General features: G+C 42.7%; 1 protein-coding gene across 9 annotated transcripts in view; it reads right to left on the reverse strand.

The window, feature by feature from the left end:
• ARHGEF6 (Rac/Cdc42 guanine nucleotide exchange factor 6) overlaps positions 1-22,895 on the reverse strand; it is a gene marked incomplete at its 5' end in the record, with an annotated part of 118,338 nt that overhangs the window by 63,598 nt on the left and 31,845 nt on the right. For all 9 annotated transcript variants that reach the window (XM_082680730.1, XM_082680728.1, XM_082680726.1 and 6 more), the window contains 2 exons: positions 19,698-19,899; positions 21,508-21,632. In XM_082680730.1, coding sequence (XP_082536856.1) covers positions 19,698-19,899; positions 21,508-21,632 — 327 coding nt within the window. The remainder of the gene's footprint in view (positions 1-19,697; positions 19,900-21,507; positions 21,633-22,895) is intronic.

Genomic DNA, 22,895 nt, shown 5'->3' on the forward strand with positions numbered 1-22,895 from the left:
CCTGACTGGTTTTCAGAATATCCTATGCTAGCCCCTCTCAAACACCACAGTACTCTGTGGCATATATTTACACTCTAAATGAAATAAATTTAGGGGCTTCCCTGGTGGCGCACTGGTTAAGAATCCTCCTGCCAATGCAGGGGACATGGGTTCGAGCCCTGGTCCGGGAAAATCCCACATGCCGCAGACCAAATAAGCCCGTGTGCCACAACTACTGAGCCTGTGCTCTAGAGCTCGTGAGTCACAACTGCTGAGCCCACGTGCCACAACTACTGAAGCCCGTGCGCCTAGAGCCCTGCTACACAACAAGAGAAGCCACCGCAATGAGAAGCCCACGCACCGCAACGAAAAGTAGGCCCGGCTTCCGGGAAGATGGCGGAAGAGTAAGACGCGGAGATCACCTTCCTCCCCACAGATACACCAGAAATACATCTACACGTGGAACAACTCCTACAGAACACCTACTGAACGCTGGCAGAGACCTCAGACCTCCCAACAGGCAAGAAACCCCCCACGTACCTGGGTAGGGAAAAAGAAAACAGAATAAACAGAGACAAAAGGATAGGGACGGGACCTGCACCAGTGGGAGAGAGCTGTGAAGGAGGGAAAGTTTCCACACACTAGGAAGCCCCTTCGCGGGCGGAGACTGCAGGTGGCGGAGGGGGAAAGCTTCGGAGCCGCGGAGGAGAGCGCAGCCACAGGGGTGCGGAGGGGAAAACGGGGAGATTCCCGCACAGAGGATCAGGGCCGACCGGCACTCACCAGCCCGAGAGGCTTGTCTGCTCACCCGCCGGGGCGGGCGGGGCTGCGAGCTGAGGCTCGGGCTTCGGTCGGAGCGCAGGGAAAGGACTGGGGTTGGTGGCACGAACACAGCCTGAAGGGGTTAGTGCGCCTCGGCTGGCCGGGAGGGAGTCCGGGGAAAAGTCTGGACCTGCCGAAAAGGCAAGAGACTTTTTCTTCCCTCTTTGTTTCCTGGTGCGCGAGCAGAGGGGATTAAGAGTGCTGCTTAAAGGAGCTCGAGAGACGGGCGCGAGCCACGGCTAAAAGCGCGGACCCCAGAGACGGGCATGAGATGCTAAGGCTGCTGCTGCCGCCACCAAGAAGCCTGTGTGCGAGCACAGGTCACTCTCCACACCCCCCTTCCGGGAGCCTGTGCAGCCCGCCACTGCTAGGGTCCCGGGATCCAGGGACAACTTACCCGGGAGAACGCACGGCGTGCCTCAGGCTGGTGCAACGTCACGCCGGCCTCTGCCGCCGCTGGCCCGCCCCGCACTCCGTGCCCCTCCCTCCCCCCGGCCTGAGTGAGCCAGAGCCCCCGAATCAGCGGCTCCTTTAACCCCATCCTGTCTGAGCAAAAAACAGACGCCCTCCAGCGACCTACACGCACAGGCGGGGCCAAATCGAAAGCTGAGCCCCGGAAGGTGTGGGAACAAAGAAGAGAAAGGGAAATCTCTCCCAGCAGCCGCAGAAGCAGCGGATTAAAGCTCCACAATCAACTTGATGTCTGTGGAATACATCAATACAAAACGAATCATCCCAAATTGAGGAGGTGGACTTTGAGAGCAAGATTTATGCTGTATAGCTTTGCTTCCACCAGTTGTCCTAGGGTTCTATCCGTCCGTTTTTTTTGTTTGTTTCTTTGTTTTTGTTCTTTTTTCTTAATAATTATGTTTTTATTTTAATAACTTTATTATATTTTATCTTACTTTATTTTATTTTACTTTATCTTCTTTCTTTCTTTTTTCCTCCTTCCCTCCTTCCTTCCTTCCTCCCTCCCTCCCTCCTTTCTTTCTTTCTACTTCTACTAATTCTTTCTTTCTACTTTTTCTACCTTTTATTCTGAGCCGTGTGGATGAAAGGCTCTTGGTGCTGCAGCAAGGAGTCAGTGCTGTGCCTCTGAGGTGGGAGAGCCAACTTCAGGACACTGGTCCACAAGAGACCTCCCAGCTCTACATAATATCAAATGGTGAAAATCTCCCAGAGATCTCCATCTCAACACCAGCACCCAGCTTCACTCAATGAACAGCAAGCTACAGTGCTGGACATCCTATGCCAAACAACTAGCAAGACAGGAACACAACTGCACCCATTAGCAGAGAGGCTGCCCAAAATCATAATAAGTCCACAGACACCCCAAAACACACCACCAGACGTGAACCTGCCCACCAGAAACACAAGATTCAGCCTCATGCACCAGAACACAGGCACTAGTCCCTTCCACCAGGAAGCCTACACAACCCACTGAACCAAACTTAGCCACTGGGGACAGACACCAAAAACAACGGGAACTGCAAGCCTGCAGCCTGCAAAAACAAGACCCCAAACACAGTAAGATAAGCAAAATAAGAAGACAGAAAAACACACAACAGACGAAGGAGCAAGATAAAAACCCACCAGACCTAACAAATGAAGAGGAAATAGGCAGTCTACCTGAAAAAGAATTCAGAATAATGATAGTAAAGGTGATCCAAAATCTTGGAAATAGAATGGACAAAATTCAAGAAACATTTAAAAAGGACCTAGAAGAACTAAAGCTGAAACAAACAATGATGAACAACACAATAAATGAAATAAAAAATACTCTACATGGGATCAATAGCAGAATAACTGAGGCAGAAGAATGGATAAGTGACCTGGAAGATAAAATAGTGGAAATAACTACTGCAGAGCAGAATAAAGAAAAAAGAATGAAAAGAACTGAGGACAGTCTCAGAGACCTCTGGGACAACATTAAACGCACCAACATTCGAATTATAGGGGTTCCAGAAGAAGAAGAGAAAAAGAAAGGGACTGAGAAGATATTTGAAGAGATTGTAGTTGAAAACTTCCCTAATATGGGAAAGGAAATAGTTAATCAAGTCCAGGAAGCACAGAGAGTCCCATACAGCATAAACCCAAGGAGAAATATGCCAAGACACATATTAATCAAACTGTCAAAAATTAAATACAAAGAAAACATATTAAAAGCAGCAAGGGAAAAACAACAAATAACACACAAGGGAATCCCCATAAGGTTAACAGCTGATCTTTCAGCAGAAACTCTGCAAGCCAGAAGGGAGTGGCAGGACATATTTAAAGTGATGAAGGAGAAAAACCTGCAACCAAGATTACTCTACCCAGCAAGGATCTCATTCAGATTTGATGGAGAAATTAAAACCTTTACAAACAAGCAAAAGCTGAGAGAGTTCAGCACCACCAAACCAGCTTTACAACAACTGCTAAAGGAACTTCTCTAGGCAAGAAACACAAAAGAAGGAAAAGACCTACAATAACGAACCCAAAACAGTTAAGAAAATGGGAATAGGAACATACATATCGATAATTACCTTAAATGTAAATGGATTAAATGATCCCACCAAAAGACACAGATTGGCTGAATGGATACAAAAACAAGACCCATATATTTGCTGTCTACAAGAGACCCACTTCAGACCTAGAGACACATACAGACTGAAAGTAAGGGGATGCAAAAAGATATTTCATGCAAATGGAAACCAAAAGAAAGATGGAGTAGCAATTCTCATATCAGACAAAATAGACTTTAAAATAAAGACTATTTGAAGAGACAAAGAAGGACACTACATAATGATCAAGGGATCGATCCAAGAAGAAGATATAATAATTGTAAATATTTATGCACCCAACATAGGAGCACCTCAATACATAAGGCAAATACTAACAGCCATAAAAGGGGAAATCGACAGTAACACATTCATAGTAGGGGACTTTAACACCCCACTTTCACCAATGGACAGATCATCCAAAATGAAAATAAATAAGGAAATACAAGCTTTAAATGATACATTAAACAAGATGGACTTAATTGATATTTATAGGACATTCCATCCAAAAACAACAGAATACACATTTTTCTCAAGTGCTCATGGAACATTCTCCAGGATAGATCATATCTTGGGTCACAAATCAAGCCTTGGTAAATTTAAGAAAATTGAAATTGTATCAAGTATCTTTTCTGACCACAATGCTATGAGACTAGATATCAATTACAGGAAAAGATCTATAAAAAATACAAACACATGGAGGCTGAACAATACACTACTTCATAACGAAGTGATCACTGAAGAAATCAAAGAGGAAATAAAAAAATACCTAGAAACAAATGACAATGGAGACACGACGACCCAAAATCTATGGGATGCAGCAAAAGCAGTTCTAAGAGGGAAGTTTATAGCAATACAATCCTACCTTAAGAAACAGGAAACATCTCGAATAAACAACCTAACCTTGCACCTAAAGCAATTAGAAAAAGAAGAACAAAAAAACCCCAAAGTTAGCAGAAGGAAAGAAATCATAAAAATCAGATCAGAAATAAATGAAAAAGAACTGAAGGAAATGATAGCAAAGATCAATAAATCTAAAAGCTGGTTCTTTGAGAAGATAAACAAAATTGATAAACCATTAGCCAGACTCATCGAGAAAAAAAGGGAGGAGACTCAAATCAATAGAAGTAGAAATGAAAAAGGAGAAGTAACAACTGACACTGCAGAAATACAAAAGATCACGAGAGATTACTACAAGAAACTCTATGCCAATAAAATGGACAACCTGGAAGAAATGGACAAATTCTTAGAAATACACAATGTGCCAAGATTGAATCAGGAAGAAATAGAAAATATGAACAGACCAATCACAAGCACTGAAATTGAAACTGTGATTAAAACTCTTCCAACAAACAAAAGCCCAGAACCAGATGGCTTCACAGGCGAATTCTATCAAACATTTAGAGAAGAGCTAACACCTATCCTTCTCAAACTCTTCCAAAATACAGCAGAGGGAGGAACACTCCCAAACTCATTCTACGAGGCCACCATCACCTTGATACCAAAACCAGACAAGGATGTCACAAAGAAAGAAAACTACAGGCCAATATCACTGATGAACATAGATACAAAAATCCTCAAAAAAATACTAGCAAACAGAATCCAACAGCACATTAAAAGGGTCATACACCATGATCAAGTGGGCTTTATTCCAGGAATGCAAGGATTCTTCAATATACGCAAAACAATCAATGTGATACACCATATTAACAAATTGAAGGAGAAAAACCATATGATCATCTCAATAGATGCAGAGAAAGCTTTCGACAAAATTCAACACCCATTTATGATAAAAACCCTGCAGAAAGTAGGCATAGAGGGAACTTACCTCAACATAATAAAGGCCATATATGACAAACCCACAGCCAACATCATCCTCAATGGTGAAAAACTGAAAGCATTTCCACTAAGATCAGGAAGAACACAAGGTTGCCCACTCTCACCACTATTATTCAACATAGTTTTGGAAGTTTTAGCCACATCAATCAGAGAAGAAAAGGAAATAAAAGGAATGCAAATCGGAAAAGAAGAAGTAAAGCTGTCACTGTTTGCAGATGACATGATACTATACATAGAGAATCCTAAAGATGCTACCAGAAAACTACTAGAACTAATCAATGAATTTGGTAAAGTAGCAGGATACAAAATGAATGCACAGAAATCTCTGGCATTCCTATACACTAGTGATGAAAAATCTGAAAGTGAAATCAAGAAAACACTCCCATTTACCATTGCAACAAAAAGAATATCTAGGAATAGACCTACCTAAGGAGACAAAAGACCTGTATGCAGAAAATTATAAGACGATGATGAAAGAAATTAAGATGATACAAATAGATGGAGAGATATACCATGTTCTTGGATTGGAAGAATCAACATTGTGAAAATGACTCTACTACCCAAAGTAATCTACAGATTCAATGCAATCCCTATCAAACTACCACTGGTATTTTTCACAGAACTAGAAAAAAATTTTTCACAATTTGTATGGAAACACAAAAGACCCCGAATAGCCAAAGCAATCTTGAGAACGATAAACAGAGCTGGAGGAATCAGGCTCCCTGACTTCAGACTATACTACAAAGCTACAGTAATCAAGACAGTATGGTACTGGCACAAAAACAGAAAGATAGATCAATGGAACAGGATAGAAAGCCCTGAGATAAACCCACGCACATATGGTCACCTTATTTTGATAAAGGAGGCAGGAATGTACAGTGGAGAAAAGACAGCCTCTTCAATAAGTGGTGCTGGGAAAACTGGACAGGTACATGTAAAAGTATGAGATTTGATCACTCCCTAACACCATACACAAAAATAAGCTCAAAATGGATTAAAGACCTAAATGTAAGGCCAGAAACTATCAAACTCTTAGAGGAAAACAAAGGCAGAACACTCTATGACATAAATCACAGTAAGATCCTTTTTGACCCACCTCCTAGAGAAATGGAAATAAAAACAAAAATAAACAAATGGGACCTAATGAAACTTCAAAGCTTTTGCACAGCAAAGGAAACCATAAACAAGACCAAAAGACAACCCTCAGAATGGGAGAAAATATTTGCAAATGAAGCAACTGACAAAGGATTAATTTCCAAAATTTACAAGCAGCTCATGCAGCTCAATAACAAAAAACCAAACAACCCAATCCCAAAATGGGCAGAAGACCTAAATAGACATTTCTCCAAAGAAGATATACAGACTGCCAACAAACACATGAAAGAATGCTCAACTTCATTAATCATTAGAGAAATGCAAATCAAAACTACAAGGAGATATCATCTCACACCAGTCAGAATGGCCATCATCAAAAAATCTAGAAATAATAAATGCTGGAGAGGGTGTGGAGAAAAGGGAACCCTTTTGCACTGTTGGTGGGAATGTAAATTGATACAGCCACTATGGAGAACAGTATGGAGGTTCCTTAAAAAACTACAAATAGAACTACCATATGACCCAGGAATCCCACTACTGGGCATATACCCTGAGAAAACCATAATTCAAAAAGAGTCATGTACCAAAATGTTCATTGCAGCTCTATTTACAGTAGCCCGGAGATGGAAACAACCTAAGTGTCCATCATCGGATGAATGGATAAAGAAGACGTGGCACATATATACAATGGAATATTACTCAGCCATAAAAAGAAACGAAATTGAGCTATTTGTAATGAGGTGGATGGACCAAGAGTCTGTCTTGCAGAGTGAAGTAAGTCAGAAAGGGAAAGACACATACCATATGCTAACACATATATATGGAATTTAAGAAAAAAAATGTCATGAAGAACCTAGGGGTAAGACAGGAATAAAGACACAGACCTACTAGAGAATGGACTTGAGGATATGGGGAGGGGGAAGGGTAAGCTGTGACAAAGTGAGAGAGTGGCATTGACATATATACACTAGCTATCTATTTTATATCTATATAAAATAGATAGCTAGTGGGTAGCAGCTGCATAGCACAGGAAGATCAGCTCAGTGCTTTGTGACCGCCTGGAGGGGTGGGATAGGGAGGGTGGGAGGGAGGGAGATGCAAGAGGGAAGAGATATTGGAACATATGTATATGTATAACTGATTCACTTTGTTATAAAGCAGAAACTAACACAGCATTGTAAAGCAATTATATTCCAATAAAGATATTTTAAAAAAAGAAAAAAGAAATGTAGCCCCCACTAGCTGCAACTAGAGAAAGCCCGCATGCAGCAACGAAAACCCAACATAGCCAAAAATAAATAAATAAAATCTATTAAAAAGAAAAGGAACCACTTAATAAAAATACAAGACAGCGATCATAAATGTTTAACAGTGTCACTACAGACTGTCTTCCCTACCCTCATTTTTTTTTGCTTTGCTTCATTTTGTTTTATGTTCCATTTTTATCTTGCTATATTGTATGCTGCTTTAAACTCTTTCTGGGGACTTCCCTGGTGGCGCAGTGGTTAAGAATCCACCTGCCAATGCAGGGGACATGGGTTCAAGCCGTGGTTCGGCAAGATCCCACATGCCGCAGAGCAACTAAACCCGTGCGCCACAACTCCTGAGCCTGCACTCTAGAGGTCGCAAGCCACAACTACCAAGCCCGTGTGCCACAACTACTGAAGTCCATGTGCATAGAGCCTGTGCTCTGCAACAAGAGAAGCCACTGCAATGAGAAGCCACGCTCCACAACAAAGAGAAGCCCCCGCTCGCTGCAACTAGAGAGAGCCCACACGCAGCAACGAAGAACGAACGCAGCCAAATAAATAAATAAAATTAATTAATTTTAAGAAACCAACTCTTTCTGATGTATGGTGGAGTATAAATAACCAAATATTATCATCAGGACTTGATTTTTTTCTTTTTAAAAACAATATTTTCTAGTTTTATATCTATTACATTCCTACCCTAAAAAATGCAAAATATAGAAAAGAAAAACCAAAAATTAACCCATCACCCAGAGCTAACCATCATCCAGAGTAACATTTTGAAGTACGTCTTCCCATTCTTTTTTTTTTGCTATTAAAATAGATTTTTTTTATTGGGGTATAGTTGTTTTACAATGTTGTGTTAGTTTCTACTGTACAGCGAAGTGAAGTAGAGTTCCCCGTGCTATACAGCAGGTTCTCGTTAGTTATCTATTTTATACATATTAGTGTTCCCATTCTTTTTATACATGTGTTTGTGAACACACACACACAAACACCCATAGATCTTTCTTACTTCACCTACAGCTTTGTAATCCTCCTATGACAACATTATTTCATGAACATTTAACCTTAATTTCTAATGTTTATTATATTTTAAATGTCCCTTATGTTTATTTGGCACTTAACTGCTTTTAAGACATTTTATTTGATCTTTACAACTACCCTGTAAGGCAGAGATGAGCTCGTTTTGTAGAGGAGGTCACTAGGGTGCAGGAAAGTGACGTCAGCTGCTTAAGGGCATGAATTTGGGAAATGGCAGAGCCAAGACTGAAGCCCTGGTGTGTCTTGACAAAAGCCTGTGCTCCTAACCAACAGGACGTCCAGAGATGAAGCTACTGAAGGGCCCGGTCAATGGCATGAGCAGTAGTTCCCCCCGGAGTTCAGAGGGATCATCGGTTTGATCTGGGATGGTCAGAGAAGACCTTGCTGGGCAGGGGGTACTTGATCTGTCCCTGGAGGGGAGCTAGAATTCAAATAGGCAGAGAAGACAGTAGAGAGTTTCCTAGGCAGGGAAGATGCCAGAAGCACAGCTGTAGAAATGGCAATGCTCAAGGCAGTACTGTTCCTGTGACAGTGAACTGTCCAGCTGGGCCGGGCTGGGTAAAGTGTAAATAAAACAAAAAGGCAACAATGAGGGCCAAATCTGGCACTCCTCAATGCCCCAAAACTGGGGCATAACCAGGTTTGGAAAGCTTCATGCAACTTCAAGGTCTGCCTGGATCCACATGGTGGCTTCACAAGGCTTTACTGGGTAAATTTGAGCAATGCAGAGCCACCCAGCCTATTACTTGAGATTGCAAATGACAGAGTCAGGAATTGAACCCAAGTATTGTACTGCCCAGCATGGTGTTCCCCCCAGCACACCATGGTTTTGCACTCGTAGGCGTATTTAAAATCGACAGTTACCAAATTCTTTCTGGTTTTTATTAGGCAAGTTTTCTACAATGTACCCTTAATGCTACTTAGAACTCGGTTGTTTTGTGCAATTATGATGTAAACCAGTCTTGATAAAAATGAAACGTTCTAGAGAAACCAGCAAGATGTGACCACCTTTTGAAAGCAAGGCCAAAAGGAAGGGTAAACAGTAATGGAGAGCCTGCCAAGACAGAAGAGGAAAGGAAAGGCCACAGAAACTGGTCACTGTAACTGAAAAAAAATGTTAACTATGTGAAGTAGAACAGACAAACATGAATTGAAAGAAAACAGTGGCTGCCATAGAGATTCCTGGGTGGCTGAAAAAGATGCAAAAAGAGCTGGTGCTTTGATAAGATCAATAAAATTGTTAACAAGGATTTACTGTAGGACTTCCCTGGTGGCGCAGTGGTTAAGAATTCGCCTGCCAATGCAGGGGAAAAGGGTTTGAGCCCTGGTCCGAGAAGATCCCACATGCCACGAAGCAACTAAGCCAGTGCACCACAACTACTGAGCCTGCGTGCTGCAACTACTGAAGACTGCGCCTAGAGCCCGTGCTCTGCAACAAGAGAAGCCACTGCAACGAGAAGCCCGCGCACCGCAAGGAAGAGTAGCCCCCGCTCGCCGCAACTAGAGAAAGCTTGTGCGCAGCAACAAAGACCCAACACAGCCATAAATAAATAAATGAATAAAATATATATTTAAAAAAGGATTTACTGTATAGCACAGGGAACTATATTCAATATATTGTAATAACCTATAACAGAAAAGAATCGAAAAAAAAGAATATAGATATATATACATATAACCAAATCACTTTGCTGTACACCTGAAACTAACACAATATTGTAAATCAACTACACTTCAATAAAAAAAATATTACAGCGAAAAAAATTTTTAATAAAATAAAATTGTCAAACCTCTAGCAAGACTGACAAAGGAAAAAAGAGAGAAGACACAAATTACCAATAGGAGGAGTGAAGTAGGGGATATCATTACAGACTCTGGAGATGCCCAAAAGATAATAAAGAAATACCATGAACAACTTAAAACACATAAATTTGATAATTAGGTATGAAATGGAGCAATTCCTCAGAAAACCAAAACTACCACAGTTCACCCAATATTAAATACACCATTTGAATAGCCTTATAATTATTCTGGAAATTGAAGTTATAAATTTAAAACTGGAAAAAAGAAATCTCCAGGCCCATATGGTTTCAGTGGAGAGTTCTACCAAATGTTTAAGGAAGAAGCCATAGCAATTATTCCCAATCTCTTACAGAAAATAAAGAGAAGGGATCACTTTCCAATTCATTTTATAAAGTCACTATTAATTACACTGACACCAAAACCAGACAAAGACAGTACAAAAAAGAAAACCGCTGACCCATACCCCTCATGAATTTCGATGCAAAAAACGATAACAAAGAATTAGCAAACAGAATTCAGTGATATTTTAAAAGAATTGTATACCATAGAATTCATCTCATGGATGTTGGTTAAATATTCAAAAATCAATCAATGAAACCCATGGTATTAATAGTCTAAAAATAGCAATCATGATAATAGCAATCGATGCAGCAAAAGCACAGGACAAAATTCAACACCCATTCAAGAAAAAAAAACTTCCAGAAAAAAAAAGGAATAAAGAGGAACTTCTCCAACTCAATAAAGAGCATCTATGAAAACACTACAGCTAGCATCTTAACTAGCAGTGAAAGACCTAAGGCTGAATACTTTCCCCCTAAGATCAGGAACAAGACAAGGATGCCTGCTCTCACCACTCTCACTCAGCGTAGTGCTAGAAGGTCTGGCTGTCCCTGCAGCCTTGGTGTAGGATGGGGAATCAATACAAAGAGAAGAAGGAAGACACATTTGGAAGGACAACCTTAGAAAGTCTTTAAAAATGTAGTCCTGGGCTTCCCTGGTGGCGCAGTGGTTGAGAGTCTGCCTGCCAATGCAGGGGACGCGGGTTCGTGCCACGGTCCCGGAAGATCCCACATGCCGCGGAGCGGCTGGGCCTGTGAGCCATGGCCACTGAGCCTGCGCGTCCGGAGCCTGTACTCCGCAACGGGAGAGGCCGCAGCAGTGAGAGGCCCGCGTACCGAAAAAAAAAAAAAATGTAGTCCTTGCAAACAACTGGCCCCGTGAAAAAAATTCAAGGGGTGGATGCAAAGAAAAACACCAGCACTAGGTTTCAGTGACAGTTTCTTGCCTCTTGTACCTCCTTTGCCCTCCACCACTGCCTACTCCCGCCACGTGCAGTCCTAGCTGAAACCCACCCTCGGCAACACGCAGAGAAGGAATAAGAATGTGGACGTTCAGAGGAGACAAGTCCAGTCCCTGGGGGTGGTTCAAAGTGACAGGAGGGGAGCAAAATTTGTCACCCCAAAATGTCTCTTTGGCATGTGGATTATTTTGAGCTGAAAACCATCAAGGCTCTAAAGACTCAGGAAGTCTTTCTTTTCACCACCCCCTTAGCTGGCTAGAGAATTTAGGTAGAGGGCCTGTTCCTGGAACAGAGCTATCAGCAGAGACATATGCAAAGAACGTGTGCTGGGTATGAGGGGGGCAACTCTCAGAGATCAGAGTCCACTCTGTGTCCCACTGTCTCTGTCTGGCCCAGCAAACGTTTATTTACCAAACATTTGCTTTTCCATCTCTATGTCAATTGCCCTCCCACCCCTTTGAAGTCCCAAACCCCTACCCCCAACATCCTCTTTTGTCTTTCGCTGAAGTTGGTATTTAAGGTGAGGGTTTCACCATTTGGGCGACTTATTCAGTTCTCCTGGGTCTCTCCCATGTATACTTGTTATTAAACTTGGATTTCCTCCTGTTAATATCTCATATTGGCTTAGTTCTCAGACCAGACAGAAGAACCAAGAAGGGTTAGAGGAAAATTTCTTCCTCCCTGATATGACCTAACATGAAAACATAAACCTTTTACATGGTGTTTCTAAGACCATTAAAAAACTGGTCAATTCAATTCAATCAGTGGAAAAAAAATCAGTCAACGTAGTGAAGAATTCAAAGGGCTTATTGTGGTGGCCTCTCCCGTTGCAGAGCACAGGCTCTAGGTGCGCAGGCCTCAGCAGCTGTGGCACGTGGGCTCAGTAGTTGTGGCGCACGGGCTTAGTTGCTCCGCAGCATGTGGGATCTTCCCAGACCAGGGCTCAAACCCGTGTCCCCTGCATTCGCAGGCGGATTCTCAACTACTGTGCCACCAGGGAAGCCCAACCCTCCTACTTCTGATGTAAAGATCCCTTTCCCATTAACTCTCGATTCATTCCCCTCCCTTGCTGAGGTACAGATTCCTATGCCTGTTGGTGGTGACAGGTCAAAAAGAAATCTAGTGATAACTAGCTTTCTCTGGACATGAAGCATCTATGTGATACACCCAGAAGATTAAAACAGGACGTCTAAATATAAAGCCCAATCCTAGTTTTGGATTTTAATAAGTAGGAAGAGTCATTTCTTAATCTGCCTTAATACAAATTTAATTAGCCATCTACCTAATCCCCTCACTTGACATCTATATTTACCTGAAAAGAAGAAGTTTTAGAAGGATTTAATGATCCCTTAACTGAATCAGTTGCAGAAAACAGAACTTGCTTAAAATATCTGCTCCAATCATACTTCCTCAATATTTTCTTGGCATGGACATTTTGCCAGGAAAATTTTAATGCAAAGTCCTGACAAAACATGTAGCCTCTCTCGGTAACAAAGACACAAATAAAAAAAGAGATATAGGGACTTCCCCGGTGGCACAGTGGTTAAGAATCTGCCTGCCAATGCAGGGGACACAGGTTTGAGCCCTGGTTCGGGAAGATCCCACATGCCGCGGAGTCACTAAGCCCATACGCCACAACTACTGAGCCTGCGTGCCACAACTACTGAAGCCCATGTGCCTAAAGCCTGTGCTCCACAACAAGAGAAGCCACCGCAATGAGAAGACCGCACACCGCAACAAAGAGTAGCCCCTGCTCACCGCAACTAGAGAAAGCCCACATGCAGCAACGAAGACCCAACACAGCCAAAAATAAATAATTAATTAAATTTTTAAAAAGAGAGAGATATAATTTACTACCTTACTGATGTAGTGGCAGACATGACTTTGATGTATAAACAAGTTTATTTACAAGTTACCACTGATTTTGAAGAAAAGGACTGAAAATTGGATAAATGGCTAGTTTTCTTATTTATAATGTATCTGACTCAAATGAAATAAAGGAGCAAGGGCCCTTAATATATCTTCTGTAGTTTATATAATGACTAAGTTATTCATACAAGTATTTTTCATGAAGATCCTTGAAAAAATATTTTTAGTCAAAATCGGGTTTACTTTTCTCATGTAACAAGAAATTGACTGGTAACAAGGGCTTCCTAATGTCACCAGTGTCCGGGTTCCATCATCCTTGGTGAGAGGCTTTTATCATCATGGTCACAAAAACCTACTCTATCTTCAGTCTTAAGCTCATGTTGAAAGGGGTGTGTGTGTGTGTGTGTGTGTGTGTGTGTGTGTGTGTGTGTAAAACATTATACTCAAATATTCTATTTCTTAACTTTCTACACTATTACACTGGTGGTTCTGTAGGTCCTCAGAAATCAACCTCCTCCTGAAGAGAGGAAGAAGATGTCCCCAGGGCTTCGGCCATAATTATCTCTAGACAAAAGTTATAGTAGAATCTAAAACGTAAAAGGCCACTCCCCAAGGGCAAACTTCCAGAGCATGAAGTGCTCTTGTCAAGGGAAGAAAACACTGCACAGCTCTCCACGGCATAGCCATCTGCAGGGTTAAGGGCTGTCTGGGGCTAGGGTTGCTTCATTTGGTTTCTAAGACAATCCTAAAGAACCTGTAGTATCAGCCTGAATGGTACCCCAGGCTACCATGAACAAGTATGTCAGAATTCCTGACTACTTGAGTGACCTCAGTATTACACATCTGCCCCAATAGTAAGCAGATGGTTCCACGCCTGATTCAACTTCATAAAGGACCCAGAAGTTGTATGGCGGAGGAGTTTAAAACTCCAATTTGAAGGTTTCGTTTCTTTGAGCTAGGCATTTAACTTAGAAATCATTTTTTTAACTCTTTAAAAATAAATTTTCTTTCCTGAGCTTACATAGCAGTATGGACTTCGTGGAAAGAAATTCCAAAGTTGACAAGTATTTTCTAGACCAAGCATAAAACAGCACAACATTGAATTTATATTGTCCTTCAGCAGCATCCTAGGTGGGTTTTGGCCTGCTTACTGTTTTGTGGAGGCAAGACTTGGGTGGGAAAGAATTCAAGTCAGCAAAGACCTGACACCTACTTTCCCAGCAAGACCTTTGCGTTACACCTAGCTCATCTCTTCCACGGTCCCCTAAACTCGCTCTGCTCACCTACCACAGCTCTTTCAAGGTTTTTGATCTCCCCAACCAATCACTACAACTTAGATTGTCCTTCTGGGCCTATCCACACAGTCTCCGTGTCTTTGAGGGTTCAGCTCAAGCCCTATCTCCTCCAGGAAGCCTCTCCCGACCTCTCCAGCCACCGTGTTCTCTCTGTCCACTGATGATCTGCTATGTATCTGACCCTTCATCATCCACCACTTCATACTGTCCATTGTCAGTTTCCATTGTCAGTTTCATCTGCAGCTCTTCTCTCTCTCCCCTGCTCCGAATCCATACTGCCAACCTGCTAGAAATCTTCAGAATGATGACTCGCTGGCGCCTCCACTCAACATGTCCAAAACAACTCATCATCTTCAGTACCAATTACCCCCCCAGCACGCACGCACACGCACGCGCACACACACACCCTTCTCCCATCTTCTCTATTAATGGAGTTCAGCATGTATGTCTAAAGCACTGCATTAGGCACTATGGAGATAGGAAGGTATACAAAGATGAATAATTTCCCTTTGACCTACATGTCAGGATGAGTTAGGCACCCCCCTTCTGCTCACCAGTCTCCAGAGTACCCTGTATTTGGAAGTTATCATTCAATATGCTAATGAGATCTTCCCCTCACTAGACTATGAACACCATGAGGGCAAGGGGCATGCCTTAGGTTTCTGTGCCTGACCGGTGCCCAGGCCAGAGACTGATAGCCTAGTCCTCTGCTGGCTGGCTAGGTGGATGACATCACATGCCCTTAAGGAGCTCACCACCAAGCTGGACCCCTAGACTTGGCGTCATGCTCACCTCTTCCCTTTTCCTCATAGCTGATTATCAGCCAGTTTTCTTGATTCTATTTTCACAATATCTACTGCATCCATCCACTTTCTCTTCCTCTCCACTGTCGCCAAAGTCACCCATGCCACTATCTGGATTGCTGGGACCTCAGCAGTAGTCTTCACTGGTTTCCCCACATCCTCATTGGTTATCCCCACCACTTCCCTGCCATCCAGCCCCAACACCACCACTAGAAAGATGTCCCTAAACCACACGCAACCCCCTGCTTACAGCTTGTCATTGACACCCTTCTTAATATAGGTCCAGCTCAAGGCCCCACCCCTTCACTTCACTCACCAGACCCTCAGCCCAAATCCTCCTACCACCCACTCCATGCTTCCCTACTTCCCGGCTTTAACTTAGTGACTCCTTCTAACCTTCTGCCCATCATAAGCCTCTTTTCATCATTCAAGAACCAAATCAAGTGCTTTTTTCCTCTGAGGTTATTGTTAATCACATCGTTTCTTTACTCCTCCAACAGCTTTGTACGTAGAGCTTTGTCTGTGTGACTCTGTCCTATCCTGTCACGGTTGGTTGTGTACACACCTATCTTGACTACTAGACTGTAAGCTCCTTGGGGGCAGGGTCCATGAGGACAGATTTTTATAGCCCCCTCCCCACCAAGTACCCAGGAGATGCTCAATGAACAAGCTAGACAGAATTGAATGACCTTTTGATCCCTGGTCCGAGAAGATCCCACATGCCTCAGAGCAGCTAAGCCTGTGCGCCACAACTACTGAGCCTGTGCTCTAGAGCCTGCAAGCCACAACTACTGACCTGCGTGTCACAACTACTGAAGCCCACATGCCTAGAGCCCACGCTCTGCAATGAAGAGTAGCCCCCACTCGCCGCAACGAGAGAAAGCCCGCACATAGCAACGAAGACCCAATGCAGCAGAAAATAAATAAATTTATTTTTAAAAAAGAGAATTGAATGAAGTGCCCCACAATATTCATTGATTTTACAAATATTTACTGAGCCCAACAACACAGAAAAAACATCTCTGCCCTTGTGGTACTTACATTCTAATGGTCGGATACAGATGGTAAATGAAATAAATAAGTAAATGTACACTATGTTAGATAGAAAGAAATGGTAAACAAAAACCTACAAAAGGGAAGGGGGATGGGGCAGTGGGAATAGGGTTCAATTTTCTCCTGGGTGACCGGCGAAGGTGCTACCCTGAAGCCAATGAGTGAGCAAAGACCTGAAGTAGGTAAGGGAACCAGCCGTGCTGATATCTGGGGAGAGCATTCCAGGTGGAGGGACAGCAGGTGAGGCAGGAGCCTGTCTGGAACAGGCAACCAGGAGGGCAGTGTGGCTGAAGTGTGATGAGTGAGGGGGAGAGAGGTCAAAGAGAAGGCCAGAGGGGCCACCAGAGGCCAAATCCTGGAGGGCCTTGTAGGCTATTGGGAATGACCTTGACCTTTACTCTTTTTGAGATGGGGAGCCATTATACTACTCAAGTTACACTTTGAAAGGATCACTCTGGATCTACTGAGTTTAAATTAGATTACAGGGGTGACAAGGACAGGAGCAGGGATGCCAGTTAGGAAGCTACTGCAATAAACTAGGTGAGAGATGGTCCATATTCTTCCAGTCTGAGGCCTTCCCTGACGAGCAGGCTTCCTGGCCCCAGCTAGCCAGACCTATCCTTGACAGTTGCATAGGATGCTTCTAAAGGTTAGGTTCCCTAGGTGCTCAAACCAGAGCCAGAAAGCTGCCAGGTGAGTCCTTAACTGAGTTGTAAACCAAAGAGAGTATAGGAAAAGCTCTAAGGGAAGGGGCCAAAGACCAGGAGAAACAGCTCAGGGCAGTCGGTCCACAAGGCAGGGGCCAGACTATACGCTATAAGGCTACAAGGCATCTCAATAAGGGACACTATAAGGAGTGCGTGCTGTCTGTCTGCCCCCCACAACCCCTCAAACAATGCTTGGGACTTCCAGGCCAGGAAGCAAGAGCTGTTCCTTTTAGTTTTACAGATGAAGCCAAGTTAGAGTGAATCTGTAAACTTATTTAGAGATCTTAATGAGATTACACAAATTGAAAGATGCAGCAAGGGGTAAAAATCGGCTGTGAAAATCATCAAAACCAAGGAAATTTCAAGCACAGCCTGTGAAAATACTTCAGGGCTCAACAGAAACGTCTCAATTCCCAGTAATATTGCATTGGCCAAAAAGTTCGTTCAGGTTTTTCGTAACAGTGTAATGAAAAACCCGAATGAACTTTTTGGCCAAGCGAATTAAAAACTGTTAAGACATCTACACATACATATATAATTATAAATCTGTTACTAAACACTTATTCCATTAAAGGAAATGCCCCACCTTCACCCAATGCACAACACAGAAATGCATGAAACTAAATTTTATCTCAAATGCTTTAGGGAAAAGCTCCTCACAGTGGTTATCTGGGGGAGGAGGTGAAGAAGAGGGGAATTTTTATTATCTACATTATCTATTTCTATAAGTTTTAACTTATTTACAGTGAGCCTATAATTTTATTAAATAATAGTATTAATTTTGAGGCATTAAAAAAAGCAATAAAGGGACTTCCCTGGTGGTGCAGTGGTTAAGAATCCACCTGCCAATGCAGGAGACATGGGCTCGATCCCTGGTCCAGGAAGATCCCACATGCCGCGGAGCAACTAAGCCCGTGTGCCACAACTACCGAGTCTGCGCTCTAGAGCCCGCAAGCCACAACTACTGAGCCCACATGCCACAACTACTGAAGCCCACACACCTAGAGCCCGTGCTCTGCAACAAGAGAAGCCACCTCAACGAAGAGTAGCCCCTGCTCGTCGCAAGTAGAGAAAGCCCGCACACAGCAACGAAGACCCAATGCAGCCAAAAATAAATGAATAAAAATAAATAAATAAATATATTTATTTATTTTTTTAAAAAGCAATAAAGACATTAACCAAAGGGAAAAGTATACTGAGGCGCTAACTACTTAAAAGGAGCCCTTGGGTAAACAGCTTTGAAGAGTGAAGAGATATAATGATGTGAATAACTGAACCTTATTTTATCTGTATCGTGACATTTTTATAATGCTAGGGATTTATTTGTAAATATAGGCAGGACCTAGTTTCTTTTTTTTTAATTAATTAATTAATTTTATCTATTTATTTTTGGCTGTGTTGGCTCTTCGTTGCTGCGCGCAGGCTTTCTCTAGTTTTGGCGAGCAGGGGCTACTCTTCATTGCGGTGCGCGGGCTTCTCATTGCGGTGGCTTCTCTTGTTGCGGAGCATGGGCTCTAGGCACGCGGGCTTCCATAGTTGTGGCTCGTGGGCTCTAGAGCGCAGTCTCAGTAGTTGTGGCACACGGGCTTAGTTGCTCCGCGGCATGTGGGACCTTCCCGGACCAGGGCTTGAACCCATGTGCCCTGCATTGGCAGGCAAATTCTTAACCACTGCACCACCAGGGAAGCCCAGGACCTAGTTTCTTAAATAATAAAAGGGAAGTACATTACCCAAGCAAGTTCTAGAAAGATTACTGATGAGTGATAAGATTGCATTCTCTGGGTATCATTAATGAGTTAAGGGCAATCTTTTTCAGAATCAAAGTGGCCAGACAGCTTCCTGCAGTCCTATGATTATTATTTCTCCTACACATCTCTGAGGCATTTAGACTTAGGTCTGCTCAAAGAGCTTAGGGCTAAAAAAGGAAGTTAGCACATGACCTCTCTTATTGTTGTATTCTGCCATGGTGATCCTTAGAGTAGCAGGAAGGGCTTTGTACTATATTACACAGGCTAGAATTAGTAGACAGAAGGGGACATAGTTAAGGTGGAACAGTTGTCTGAGCTTTGAATTCTTTTGCTTTTTTAGGTTTTGCTGCCTTGATGTAGTCTAAGTACAACTTGGTTTCAAGATATCTAATCATAGATTTTTTTCCCAGTTCTGTTCTCGTCTTATTTTTGACATACACATACAAGTACAAACAATTCTGTTAACCAATGAAAACTACAAGATTTTTGGTCCGAAGACTGAGAAAGTACAAAGGTCACAGTCAAAAAAGCTTTGAAAAGATTGACTTACCACTGGATTTAATTTCTCGGACATAATTACTAGGGAACCAGCCTGTTCTCCCATTTAATGTGCCTTCCCACCAGCCTCCTTCTTCAACTCTAGTGACATAAATGATGTCCCCTTTACAGACAGACAGTTCATCTTCATTAGTCTGCTTAAAGTTGAATCTCGCCTTTACTATCAACTGGTGACTTCCATTTTCCGTCATCTCCTGGAGAAACAAAAGTCACACCAGATTAGGCGCTCATCTCAGTGAGGCAGGGGCAGACATTCTATGAATTTAGGCAAATAAAGTAGGGTGACCAAGGATAAAACCTCAGGTCCATCTCAGTCTTGAGTTTTTAATTTAGGAATGGGCCTAACATGGGTAGGTCTTGGGGGAATGAGGGGAAGGGGATTAATAAAGCCCTCAAAATTGTAGGCAAACTTTTGCATTTGTGAGAATGTGTATTTTGGAGGGGGTCATAGCTTTTATTTCCTTCTCCCCCACCAATTATCTAAAGATATATATATATATATATATTTTTTTTTTTTTTGGCCACGCCGCTCAGCTTGCGGGGATCTTAGTTCCCCGACCAGGGATCGAACCCAGGCCCCCTGCAGTGGAAGCTCGGAGTCCTAACCACTGGATTGCCAGGGAAGTCCCAAAAGATACTTATTTAAATGAGCCAGGAAACAAAGTAAAGTAATAAACTATCCCACTCTGCCTCTACCCAACACCCGAAGTCTTACATAATTCCGTGACCAAGATTAGGTACCAACCTCCTCTCATAAAATCTGCCTCCCCCTTCCAATTACTAAGAATATCTTAAATTGGCTAAGACTTATTCATATGCGAAGATCAAATATCCCACAGTTACCTAAGTCTGGAGTTCTTAACCTGTCACATGTCCCTTTGAGAAGCTGATAGCACAATAAGCCTTGACCCAAAACACAGACCAGTAAGTTCACACACACAGATTTTACAGACAATTTGAGAGGGCCCAAGGGTATGGAACCATAGAGTGCTCATCAGCTTCTGAAAGAGATCTGCAATCTCCAAAGATTAAGTGCTTTGGAAGTAGTTAAAGTACTTTGGAAGTAATAGCTCATGAGGGCTTAAAGCAAGTGGGTGGATTTTGACAAGGAATAAAGGTCTCAAAAGAGCAGAAGCTAGGGCGCTCCCTCCCAAATGAAAGCTCCCATGGGGGGGTGGGGGGGAGGGAGATGCAAGAGGGAAGAGATATGGGAACATATGTATATGTATAACTGATTCACTTTGTTGTGAAGCAGAAAATGGCACACCGTTGTAAAGCAATTATACTCCAATAAAGATGTAAAAAATGCAAAAAAAAAAGACCAAATGCAAAGATAACCGAGCTATCCCAATATAGGAGCTCGTCCTGGGCTCAAAAGGAATGCAAAGAGAAAAAGAAAATGACAGCGGCAATGATGAGAGCAAGTAATATACATTGATTGCCTTCTACGCGCCAGGCACTATTTAGTTCTCCTAATAAGCCCGGGGGAGAGGGGAAATAACAGCAAACTTCCCTCCGGAAGTCGCCCTAATGACTGACATTTGCATAGCATTCTCAGTTGCTCAGTTCTAGAAAGGGACAGGACTTTGGGGCTTCAACCCCGATTTTCAGACTCTCTGCCCCACATGCCTTTGATTTGTTCCCATGGGCCAGCCTGAACTGGGGCGAGGTTCCAAATTCGTTTTCTCACAACGCCCCAAACAACAGGATGGCTATGTCACCACCTATGGAGATGTAACCGAGATAGCAATCGAAGTTTACAAATTTTAAAACAGGCAGGGGGAATTGGGGACCAGACTTACCACTGGCTTTGACTGCCTTTGCAGCCCTGGAGCTGGGCTAGAAACTGCTCCCTGTGGGTTTGTCTGAGAGCTATTAGCAGCGCTAAGAGAAGAGGAACGTCCACATGGCCTTTCTGAGAGCTGATCTGTGAAAAGAGGAAAAGGCACCGTAAAGAGAACCCCTTGTGTCAGAAAAACATCTACAGCTTAATATTATCTTTCACGGGACATTATCAAAGGCAACCTAATCATAATTCTAACTGCTCTATGATGAACATGCCGAGCTTATTTCATTCCCCCCCCCCCCGCCTCCCTTTTTGGTGACCAACTTCTTTTCTTAACCTTACTGGCCATTGCTCTCCAGTAGAATGAAAAACAGCGACAGAACCACATTTTCTCTTAACCCATTTCCCTACAACTCTTCCCTCCTGAACCCGTTGCAAGAGTATGCCCTGTTAGCCCAGGCAGAACTATATTGGGTACCAAACAGCTGTTTGTGGCTCTTATTACTTTGAAATATTTCAAATTTCTCGCTTTGTTTTTTGGCCTATAACTGAGTGGTTCTTTTCTTCCTCACATGGAACAGTCTGTGTGGCACATATAATGTAAAATCCCTCTTATGCCTGGGGGAAGGGGTGAGGAGAATGAGAATGAGAGAGAATGTGTGTTTGAGAAAGATGCAATCTTGATACTGGAATTATTTTTAAAAAAAAATCAAACTCAAGAGTCTTCTCTTCCTTGAAACCTTGTGAAATTCAATCAGCCCGGCGCTGAGCTGGGTGTTTTCAGTATGGCGAGAGCCGTACTAAAGGGAGGAGCTGGCTTCCTGACAAATTCAAATGAGGGTTCTTTTCCTCTCCATTTATTTTTAAAAGATATAAACTGCAAAAGTCTAAAGCCCAAACATTCCCGAGGCGACAAGCTCAGTATCCAAGTAATTTCCTTGATGCTGTGGGTTTTAACTTTCACCTCCTTGTATTTTATAAATATCTGTGGCAAGGGAAGAGACTGGAAAACTTGCTAGGAGAGTTTGGCAAAGGAACATATAATTTGTATGGCATAATGTTCGAATTATCCGATCCTCCCTGCCCAGAACTGGAGAGTTGTCATGTGTGTTAAATATAGTTACTTGAATTAGCTGTACTTTCTGCTATACGCCTTGCAATAGCTCCAAAGCATTTTCTTCCAGAGAGCAAAAGAACAACTTCAGAGAAGTATTTTTACATTTATTGCTATTATATACAGCTCTTTTGACTAAAACTAGAATTACTTGATAGCTTCCTAGATGCTCCAGCCTATTTGGCACTTGATTATGTTGTCTGTTCTTGTTCTCTCGTTGTTTCACGTGGGTAAGTTGAGTCTCCCTAAATAGACGGTAATTTTCTCCAGGGCAGGGACCAAGTCTTACA

The sequence above is a fragment of the Grampus griseus genome, assembly GCF_964374135.1.
Source record: "Grampus griseus genome assembly, chromosome: X".
Lineage (NCBI taxonomy): Eukaryota > Metazoa > Chordata > Mammalia > Artiodactyla > Delphinidae > Grampus > Grampus griseus.